This window comes from Citrus clementina, unplaced genomic scaffold (assembly GCF_000493195.1).
Source record: "Citrus clementina cultivar Clemenules unplaced genomic scaffold, Citrus_clementina_v1.0 scaffold_1, whole genome shotgun sequence".
Lineage (NCBI taxonomy): Eukaryota > Viridiplantae > Streptophyta > Magnoliopsida > Sapindales > Rutaceae > Citrus > Citrus x clementina.
In genome coordinates, this window is record NW_006263303.1 from 25,375,871 (window position 1) to 25,387,695 (window position 11,825).

At 33.9% G+C, this 11,825-nt stretch overlaps 2 protein-coding genes across 2 annotated transcripts; one reads left to right on the forward strand and one right to left on the reverse strand.

The window, feature by feature from the left end:
* The first annotated feature begins 6,380 nt into the window (after positions 1 to 6,380).
* On the forward strand, positions 6,381 to 7,172 carry LOC18055308 (transcription factor MYB114). The gene is made up of 3 exons (XM_006452942.2): positions 6,381 to 6,543; positions 6,629 to 6,758; positions 6,830 to 7,172. Exons 1-3 carry the CDS (start codon positions 6,408 to 6,410, stop codon positions 7,170 to 7,172), a joined length of 609 nt encoding a protein of 202 aa, XP_006453005.1. The 5' UTR covers positions 6,381 to 6,407.
* A 549-nt stretch (positions 7,173 to 7,721) lies between these two features.
* LOC18055309 (cytochrome P450 CYP72A219) lies at positions 7,722 to 10,338 on the reverse strand. The gene is made up of 5 exons (XM_006452943.2): positions 9,956 to 10,338; positions 9,655 to 9,875; positions 9,149 to 9,390; positions 8,682 to 9,051; positions 7,722 to 8,588 (listed from the first exon to the last, which is right to left on the reverse strand). The coding sequence occupies exons 1-5, from the start codon at positions 10,233 to 10,235 to the stop codon at positions 8,160 to 8,162; spliced, it is 1,542 nt and encodes a 513-aa protein (XP_006453006.1). The 5' UTR covers positions 10,236 to 10,338; the 3' UTR covers positions 7,722 to 8,159.
* Positions 10,339 to 11,825: the final 1,487 nt, after the last annotated feature.

Below are 11,825 nucleotides of genomic sequence, written 5' to 3' on the forward strand. Positions count from 1 at the left end.
TATCATCAAATTTTCAATCCTTGCTTCCACCATTTATTTAGCATTTTAATCAAACTAAAAAAAGCCAATCAATTCAAGCATACATAAAAAACATACCAGTCTAAACATTTTTAACTGGTAAAAAATTATTAAAAAATAGAAGAAGCAAGAGTAACTCAAACAAAAAATCACTATGTTCATAACCAAACACCAAGCAACCCTCTGTTTCACCCCTGAAGAAACAGAACACCACCTCCCCAGAAGAAATGACCAAAACATGCATAACATAGATAATTAAGGATCTAAGCACAGTAGCAGCAAAGCACAACCAATATTCATCATTCCAAACATCCAAATCCAAACCAAAGGAATCAAGTACAGAAGCCTTGCAACTAACAATAAAATTCTTTTCCGAAGATAGCAAGCGAAATATGTAAAATCTGTCCAATTTAATTTTTGTAATTTACAAAATCTTATAGCAATCACACCCACAGTATCCGACTCGATAACTAATTCAATTAACCAAAAATAATTAAATAAATAAAGCTACCGCTACCACAAGAAGCCAACATAAAAACCACCCATCAGATGATGATACATGCATCAAACACAATAACGAAAATTGAACGAGAGCAAGAGAACGAACCATCGATCAAGAGTTGAGGGAAGGGGGGAAAAAAGATTGAATTAAGACGCAAGTGGCGTGGTTGAGTGGATTTGAAACCAAAAATGGAATGAAATCCTCCTAACTTAACAAACGAATTTGCCTGAAGAAAGAGAGTGCTGCTAACTAGAAAGAGAAATGGAAAGTGACGAATCTGCCTGAAGAAAAAGAGTGCTACTAACTGGAAAAAGAAATGGAAAGTGAAAGCAAAATGTTTACCTTGCTTTACGGGCCTAACTAGAGAAGTGGAAAGTGAAAGCAAGGAAGTGGAAAGTGAAAGCAAAATGAAGCAACACGTGTGGAGAGAAAAAAGTAAATGGTGCGTTTTGATTTCGGGGCGCAGATTCGGGGAGCAAATTCGGGGTAAATAGCTTTTTCCAAAAAAAAAAAATAGTTTCAGATTTCAAGATGGGCCAATTACCAAAGACACCCAGCATCCAAATATGTCATTTATTCTCTTTGAAGGTCAAAATATGGCATTAATAGCACAACAGTAAGAAAAATATGCACATGCCTTCATAATTAACTAAACTGATATTTGGAAATTGTTACAATTTCTAATTAGCAGTTTCTTGACAAGTAGTTAGTCATTGTTATTTTTATTGTATACTTTTTGAGGTTTTACTTCAATTTCTCCCCTTAGAATGTTGGCATAATAATTTACTCTTCTTCAAAATTAAGTCACGTCTGTTTAGAACCATCTAATATTTTGGTAGCATCAAATTTTAAAAGTAGATCCAATTTATTTTTGGACTTAGAATTGCGCCATTGTTAAACTGATTCAGAAAATTGTGACATACATGTAAATCAAATGTTTGAGACCAATTCAATTAGAACCAATGAGCAAATTGCTTTATATAACAATATCACACGTTATGAGTTCATGGATTGATAAAACAAAAAGCACTCAAGGACCTTGAGTAGATGAGTTCAAGTTCCAACACTACTTGAGACTTGATTCCCCTTTTAGGGATGGCAAAATCCTCTATGGATTTGGGGCCCGATGAGGTTCCACCTCAAATGGGGTGAATTTTGAATAATTTTTAGAAAACGGGATGAGGAATGAAGGAAAATAATCCCCAAATTTTTAATGGGATGCAGTTTGATTTTGTACTCTCCAACCCACCTCCAGCCCAATCCCCGTTATATATGAATATTTTTTAATTTTTATTTAATAATCTTTTTTTTATTAATTACAATGTTAGTTAATGAATTTTCTTTTTATTTTTACTTGATATAAATGGGTTATAACTAAAAGAAAACCCTGCAATATAATTTTTACTCAACCCTAAAATATTGTTATGTTTTATTTTCTCTCTTAAGATATTGTTTTTTTCAAATATTTTTCAATTTTGATATCATTTCAAGATATTATTACAAACATTTGGAGATATTTTTAAATAATTTAAATTAATGATTTTATTTAAGTATTTGATTTTTAATTTATTTAAATCATGTATCTATATCTACTACAAAATAAATAAATGGGGAATGGGGTGAGGATGAGGGAAATTATTCTCCACATGGGGATTCCCCATCCCCACCCCACTAATGCTGCGTTTACTTACCGAATTGGGGAATTGGAATCCGGAATCGAAATAATTGATAGCGTTTACTTCGCAAAATTAAGGCAGGAATCAGAATCGGAATGGTGGGACCCACTACTATTTAGGAATGGGGAATGGGAGATTGATTCCCATGGGGGAGGTGGGAATCAGTCTCCCATTCTCGGGACTTCCCATTTTACCCCCAATGATATTACAATATTCCTAAAATACCCTCATTGAAATAAAAAATATAAAAACTGAAAATTAAAAAAAAAAAGCAAAATCCCTAGACCCGTTCTTCTCTTCGAAGCTGGATGCCATTGCCATAGCCCTTCATACGCCGTCGTTGACTCGTCGGTTTTAAATCACACGCCGTCGTTGGCTCTTAAATCGCTGGCCATCGTCTTCGCAGCGACTTCCTGTCGTTGTCACTGGTCTCGTCATCACTGAACTTCCCGTCACCATCGTCTTTGCTCTGAAATCACCGGTCTTGTTGCTTCGCCGCTCGTCTTTGCCTCCCGTTCACCGCCGATCGGAAGCTTCTCATCACCATCGTTGCCATTTGTTGATTTTGGACCATACAAATTTTATATTTATAATAATAAAATTAACCAATAATAATAATAATAATAAATATTCTAATTATTGTTAATATTATTATTATTTTTATTGTTAATATTATTATTATTTTTAACAAAGAAAATTAATATATTATCCTAAATTATTATTTTTATAATTATTTAATTTATTATGTATAATAATAATAATAATAATAATAATAATAATAATAATAATAACAACAATATTTTATTTATTTATTTATTATTATTATTATTATTATTATTATTATTATTAATCCATTTTATCATTATAAGCAATAGGGGTATTTCAGTAATTTGAAACAGTACATTCCGATTTCAGAATAAAATAAACACATCAACGGGAATGGAATTCATTCCGATTCCGATTCTGATTCCAACAGCTTAAGTAAACAACTTATTCTGATTCCTATTTCCCATTCTGATTTCAGTCCATTTCGATTCATGTTTAGTAAACGCAACATAAATTTATTGGGGAATGAGGTAGGGAATGAAGGTGTAATTTGTAATAAGGTGGGGAATGTGGTTGGTCTTCCCACCTTTACCACACCCCATTGTCATCCCTACCCCTTCTAATAAAATCGAGTAGGAGTTTACTTAACTTACCATTACTTAGGATGGACTAGATATTCCTCTAGTATTAAGTTTGAACTGTGCCATAATATAAAGTCCTGGTGAATTTTTTATTATAAATATTAATAGAATTCTAATGGTAATATATCAATATATATATATATATATATAAACTCAAAATAATAGAATCATCTTCATAGTTAATTCGGTACATCAATTTCTGCATCATCATCACCATCATCATGATATTATTATTATTATTATTTTCCAAAAGTAAATGCTGCCAATCGATCTGTCATTATTTCTGTGAAGCACAACACTCTAGCTTTCCACGAGTAAGAAGAATAAGACAACTCATATATTCGGTAATCATAAAATTTTCGTAAACTTTTCTATCAATGACTCACTGCTCAATGCATGGAAATGGATGCTTGAAGGGAAGAAGCCAGCCATGAACATGATAACGATGTGGTATAAATGAGGTTAATTTCCTCTGAGAAAAAAATATTAGCTGGACCACCAAGTGAATGCTAATCAACAAAAGCACAGATAATTTGTCGCGAGTTAATAGTCTGTGAGCATTCGAGAGCTGGCACGAATGGACTTCTCGGAAATGGACATGTGACGTTCATCAAAACCTTTTTTCTGTTGAGCGAGCCTGCCAGAACGGGGGATAGAATAAAACAAGAAATCACCACTTGATTTGAGAGGGATCGATTGTTTCCTAAGGTATGTGATTAGCTCAAAAGGAGGGAAAAGAGATTTAATGGACAATAATGTGTTACTTTAGGATCATGATTCTCTCATGATTCGATCATGTTCAGTAAATAATTCTATCACTGATTGATTGTTAATAAATAAAAAAAGTAAAAGAATTTAAATCTTACCAATACACTAATATTAAAATAAATATGACAAAATATCATTAAAAGCTTAATAATGCTAAGATCAGGAGAGGATCATGTTCCGTTACTTTAACCCACATTAGTGTATTAATGGACACCTAATTAATGAAAGTGCTGTAAAATAAGTTGGTAGCAAATAATAACTTATTAGGGATATTATCATTTCACCACCTAATATGTTTTGGCATATTATTTTATCATTAAAGTTTTCTAATAATTTTTTTTCCATTTAATGTCTCAGTTTTTATCATTTTACCACCAAACCATTACAGTTAACAAAAGTTTCAATAGAAATTATAAGAAAAATCTATTTTACTTCTGAACTATGCAAGTATAATTTGATCATTTGAATTGAACAAAAATACAAAATTAATTATATACAGAGAAATAACACTTTTATCGATTGATTATTTTATATCTCTAAAATAGTTAATTGATAATATTATAAATATTATACCTTGTGAAATTCTTAAAATAATGGATATACTGAAATTCTCAAAATACTCTTATGACATCAACAATTTATTAATGAAGTTAACGGTTTAGTGGTAAAATGATAAACACCGAAATATTAAGTGAGAAAAAATAAGTATAAAAAAACTTTGATAGTAAAGTGACATAGCAGAAAATAACATCTAGTAAAATAATAAAGTCTCATTTTATTATAATTTATGGTTTTTCTATTATTTGACCCTCTCATCCCATATGGCCATATTGATGAAAGTGCATGGGCAGTCTTTACGTGTAGACACAGTGATAGGCCTCAGGGCCGGACCCTTGAATTGAATTTCCGCAAAGAAAACACTCCTAGTTTGATGGTGTTCAATTATTATTAGGATTTCTGCAGTCTCTGTATTTATGGTAATCTACTCCAAATTTATGAAAATGCGTCAAAGTACGTATACGCTTCCCAAGTTCCAATATCCAAGAACAGCATCTACAAAAATATATAAACTGGCTAGCTAAACTAAAGTCTTTATTCAGGTTATATTCCACATACAGATTTGGTGCTTGAAATTTCATGTCTAGATAATTTTGAGGCTATGCGAATACAGATGTGTAAATTTACAAATCTAAACATTTTCACCACTATCAATAATTTGTATTGAACCGGGCCCCAAAAATTTAAAATCATATTTGGTCATGGCAGGTATGTGGTGGGCATCTGTAACCTGACAAAAGCAAACCCACTGGGTAACCTAGCCAAATAACACAATAAGATATATGTAACCGGTATAATGATGAACAATTTTTGACAGACGAATGAGAGCTATGTGCTCATATTAACAATATATAGTTGAGGGTATTTATCAGTTAGTGAAATTTCTTGTTTAGTTTAGTTTTTTTTTTTTTTGTTTAAGAAGAGAATTGGGTTGACCATTAGTCTATAATAAACGAAAAAAAAAATTAAGAACATACAGTCATCGTCATATTTCTGAAAGGAAGAAGAAGAATATTAATAATCATTGAAATTGTTTAGAAGTTTCTCACTTTTGGCTGTCCTTTATTATTCTCTCTTCTCTCTCTATATGTATATATAAATTGTTTGTATTGTTGTTCAAATTGATATCTAAGTTACTTTCTTTCTCGTCCTCAACTTGTTTTTTTATCTTATCATATGCATCTAAATTTAAGAACTTGTTTATTATTTATTCTCTCTTTTGAGCATAAAAGCCGCAATCACCTGTCTCATTCATGCACATACCAGTCACGATGAATAAGGACAGCCATTGGATTTGGATACATATAGATTTCATTTCTGTGTTTGTTTTCTTATTTTTTATCAAAGTGCATAATATAAGTGCACAAGCATCGAGATGTGTACTCATAACATGCCAGGTCCTCTCATTTTTCAATCATAATTCAGAAACCAAATAAGAACTCACTACTGCTTTCATATATAAAATGGTTAGTTGGTGTTCAGATTCTTCCCAAAGAAAGGTAGCTAAAAACAAGTGAAGTGACCCATCTCATCAATTTTCTCTACAAACCCATAAGTATCATTACAAGCTCTATTATAGATACATTTATCATCCCCATCAAATTATTTCCTTCTCTTTGAGTGTGTGATTTTGTTGTAGAATACACCCAAATTTGCTCGCTCATATATAGAAAGATACTGTAGAAAATTAAGACACCAATGGTTACTGTGAGCAGTCAATGTACTAAGAAAGAAGCTAATAGAGGAGCATGGACGGCTGAAGAAGACCAAAAGCTGGCTCAAGCCATTGAGGTTCATGGTCCCAAGAAGTGGAAATCAGTTGCAGCCAAAGCAGGTCTGTCGTATAATTGATGGATGATAGTGAATTTCAATGTCAACAAAAGCTTGATGGGCATGTAACTACAATTTCAATTATGCAGGCCTTAATAGATGTGGAAAGAGTTGCAGATTAAGATGGATGAATTATCTTAGGCCACATATCAAGAGAGGCAATATATCAGACCAAGAAGAGGACTTGATACTCAGGCTTCACAAACTCCTCGGAAACAGGTAATAGTACTTTCTTTTTCTGTTTGGCTAGTGGGATGTAATGCGTTAGTAAAATTTAAGGCTTTATATAGGTGGTCTTTGATTGCTGGAAGATTACCTGGTCGGACCGATAATGAAATCAAGAACTATTGGAACTCTCATTTGAGCAAGAAAATAAAGCAAAATGAAAAACCAAGCAGAGGTTCAACGGCAAAAGATTTGGAGCTTGAGATATCTAAAGGGGAGGAGAAGGGCAGTACTGTACAAAAGAGAAGTGGTGACCTTGAGGGAACTTCTTATGCTGATGGGGGATCAAAATTATTTAGTTTTGTTGGAGATAACAAGTTCTTTGATTGCTATAACGATGAGCCTCTGAATTTGGAGTGGATGAGTAGATTTTTTGAAATTGATGAGAGTTGGTTTGACTTTGCATGACATAAATTTGAACTTTTGTTTTGCTTATCATGTCTTTTCTATAATATGTATGCATCTTGTTTGTGATGTTATTGCAATTCCAAGGGAAATTTTTCGAAGTAAAATCCTAACTCAAATGTGTGATGCTACAATTTGTTATTAAGTAGTAGTAGACTAGTCTTTGTATTCCTTCCAATTTCTATTATTATTATTGTGACTAGCCAGCCACTAGGCAGCCTAACCCTCTTTTAGCCAAAACTACAAGGAAGGTAAATGACTGTACCGCCCACTCTTACACAACATAGCAGCCGTATCAAAGAACCAACCCAGACAATGAGATAGTTCAACTCGATACTCGCTCAATCCCCATAGAGCAAAAAGGCACCGCAACGGGCCTTGCCATATGTACTGAGGTAGCTGGCCTCTGACGGGAGACACGACCAACCTTACAGCAGTAATTGAAGCGGGTGAGTCCAAGTGGTAATTTCTTCTTCTTGCATAATCAAGTTCATAAGTTTCTTATTGAAGTCACTTCACCACAGCCACAAAATTCAACAGTTTCACTGCAAACTCTGTAATCTAGGGATATCGATGAGAAGGCTTGTATCTGATGTCATGAAAATTACTGGAAAATCACAGCTTGTAACATTCCCTCTTGCAAGAGTAATAATCAAATTACAAACCCCCACATAGTACATTAATCAACACAAAACTTCAAACCGCATTCAGTAGTCAGTGAAATTACATGACAAACAGCATACTTAGTTTCTCTTTATCTATGTTACATTAATAAGTACAAAACTTCAAACCGCAAAACTGAAGTTGGTGAAGTTACGTGACAAGACATTTTCTCGTGTTCAACGCATGTTGCATAACTTTTCTACAGTTCACGCATCATTGAATTGCAGGCATGCTGCATAATCCTTAGGGCAGCCGTCATTATTGAATTGCTGGCCACTTAGCTGTATAGTTTTGAAGCAGTGGTTGTCATTTCCTCTGAAAACACACTTATTGGGTTTGGTGCAGAATAATTGGAGCCCCATGTTTTGGTTGAAGAGTTATGACTGTAATAGGAGAATGAGTGTAAGAGGCCGAGATCTCAAATGTAAAATTCTGAAGAATCATAGCCAGAGCCATCTTTGCTTCTATCATGGCAAAGTTTTGGCCTAAACAGATTCTTGGACCCCAACCAAACGTATAGAAAGCAAGTTGATCCATTGAAGCTTTCGCAACTCCATCAGCAAATCTATCCGGATTAAACTCGTCAGCATCACTGCCCCAGTACATAGGATCGTGATGAAGAAGTAAAAGTGGCAATGTTATTTCTACGCTGGGCGGGACAGAGAATCCTCCAATGTTGATACGTCGGCATGTATATCGAAACAGAGCCGTCACAGGGGGATACAATCTAAGGACTTCATGTAATATCATCGACACCTGCAATGACATGTATGTAGCAACTTTTGAAGCAACAACTTATAAGTCTATATATGATAATGTAATTTGTGAATTAAAACAACTAATACTTACAATCTTGAGGCGATTTAAATCTTCTATGTCAGGCATTTTCTTGCCACAAGTGTTTAGAACTTCTTCTCTGGCCTTTTCTTGCCAATTTGGGTGCATACATAAAATGATCATTGTCCATGTAAGCAAGTTTGCTGTGGTTTCTTGGCCAGCAAAGTAGAACAATTTGCATTCCTCAATAACATCTTCAATTTTCAAATCATTTTCAGTTTGTTCCGTGCATTTTAACAACATGCCCAAAAGATCATCATCGTTGCTTGATTGTTTGTTCATTAGCATAGCTTGTTCTTTTTTCCGGATAATACCCCATAACGCTGCTTTGATCTCCTTGTCAAGATTGTATCTTTTTTTGTTGCTTTTAGTGGGTAAAAATCTGTGTCAGGAATACAAAATTAATCATCAAAATCTATATAAATTAATCCAGAATTCTTAAAGAGGTCTCTCTCTCTCTCTATTATATGGTATGGTACCTTAAACCAGGAAAGTACATAGCATAATGAGCTTCGAGAACTAATGCAATTTGCTGTTTTTGAAGTTCAAATATCCTTTTTCCCTCTTCATAGCTGCTTCCAAAAGCTGTGCGAGCGATGACATCTCCAGCCAGAGTGTTAAATTCGGGGGCGACATCAATTTCACATGATCCTGGGCAACTAAGCTTCTTCCATCGGTTGATTAGATCAATGCAACTACTAGAAAATGCTGCCGCCATTCCCTGCTTACAAATAAGAATGTATAAAAAAGCTAGACAAAATTAAGGGAGACTACTATTTTTCCAGTTTTTACGACTTATTCTTCTACAGTTTAATAACAATCAGTTGCTCTTTTGCTGTCAAAATTTTCACAAAAAAAAAACTAATTCCCTCCAGAAAACAATGGCTATTTTCAATTTTTCTAGTAGCGAAACATTAAGAAAACTGTGAGAGTGTAAGCACCCTAAAATTAACTTATGGAATGTGCACAAGGATTAAAGAGACACCTTTAACTTGTGAAGGTGAAAAGCTGGAGTGATCAACTTTCTACGTTTTGCCCATGACTCTCCTTCCAAGGTTGAAACTCCTTTTTGCAGAAGATCCACAAGAGGGTTCAATGGTGGCTTGATAATGTGACCGGACTTGTCTCCTAATACTAACCTGATCAGCTCAGGCTCGGCTGCTGTAAGCCTAGGCCTTGTTCCGTTCCAACCCAGAGAGAATTTACCTGATTCAATAACAGAGGCAGTGAGTGTGAGTGTGAGCTTTCGTCCAATTAATTAAATTTTGTAATCAGTGAATGATTACCATATTTTTGAACCGTCTGATGGATGAAAGGAAGGACATAAGGCACAATCTTATGATTCAAAGACATGGGCTTGGACCATGATTCTAAAGAAGCCCTTAACATCTCTTCCTTTTCACCTTGGAACAGACTATAAGAAGTGCCCTTGATCCCTTGACTCCTGAAATTCTTCTCCAAGCTTTTGGGTTTCCACCATAAGGTGTACACGACTCCAAGAAGGCCACAGAAAATTAGAGAAGAGATAGGGATCACAAAGATTGTCAAGAAAATGCAATTTTCCATTTTCCCCCCTTTATCAGAAGAATTCAGAATTCAGGCTCAGGTTTGCTGGATTCTGTGAAATTTTCTGAGGAATTTATAGAATTTTCCATTAACTTAAGCTTTATTGTAAAGAACTAGTTGTAGGAATAGGAATTTACCTGCCCCACATTTCCTTCCGAAAAGGACATGTTGTGTGTGTGTGCTCTTTGACTTTTTTGCGAGTTTTGATCATTGTAATTTGTTCTGTTAATTTGTGCTTTACCGGTGAATCTGTAGCTGATGATCTTAAAATTTTACAGTGATTGAACAACTTATTATGAGTAATGATGTATACTTCAGTTAGCTGACAGAGAGAATATAATAATTAAGTATGAATTACATATGTGTGTCTCTCTCTATATTTGTATATTAACAATATTTAACAAAAACACACTCAAAATGAATTTTTCTTGGGGAAAAAAACACCCTACCGCCCTTTTTAATTATTTTTTGTTGCCCTTTGTCAAAAAAATTTGTGTTTAGGCTTTTCCATTTTTTTGTTCGTTAATTTTACATTCAATGAAGCTAGAAAAAACAAATCTCAGGTTGGTTTTTGAACAACTAGCAGTCTATTGAGACGGTTTGTTTATTTTATTTTCTAAATTATTTTATAAAATTAATTTAATATTTTATGCTTTCATGCTCGTTCATGTGATATTCGTGTCCCACTCGATCCCATTTATACTACTCCAACCCATTCAATATCTCTACGACTTTCAATAAAAACATTAAATTGCAAGTTAAATGCCGGAATAGTCTTTATATACTTTACAACATTAGGAAAATCTATCCATATATGTTCGTCTCGGAAGCTAAACCCCTCAACTTTCTCTTTGTGATGTGATGAGAGACAGGAAGTAAAAGTCACCCATAACAACGAGTTTCGGGTTATATATTAATTTTTTGGATAAAAGATATTTTAACTGAATAAGTTTATATTTTGCGAAAATCTTTAGTACTTCTAAAACATTACTCTTTATTCATTCAATACTTGCCTTTTAATTCGTTTAAAGATACATGTGACAAAAGAATGGATGAAAAAATAACGAGCCAAAGACTTTTCCTCATATATCATTTTAAAACATTACCAATTAAACAATTTCAACCATATGGGTTAAAAAATCCAACATAATGGCAGAAAACTTTTTCGCATTAACGGTCAAAACTAGTAAAATGCTATTGACCATTTCTATTCTTGATGCCCGTTGCCCACTCCTTTGAATAAAACCTCTCGTATGTGTCAATCCTTGGAGATCAAGCATATAAAAAACAAAAAAAACAAAAAAAGTTAGACCCTTTGATCGATGATTGCATTACTCAAGTGATCTTTGTTGACTTATGGAGAAAACATTGATGGTAATGACCATTATGCCGTGCCCCGCAAGAGTTTGATTATTTGGATTCAACGAACGAATTATCCACGCACCCATCACTCAACTTAATTCTTGCTTTGAAGACAAAGTGGCAAATCGGATCGTCGAAAAAAAAAACAAGAAAAAGAAAGGCTGGAATTATGAGCTATTTTACTAAAGAACATTTCGTTTCTTGTCGCTTCCGACATTAATTGAATTT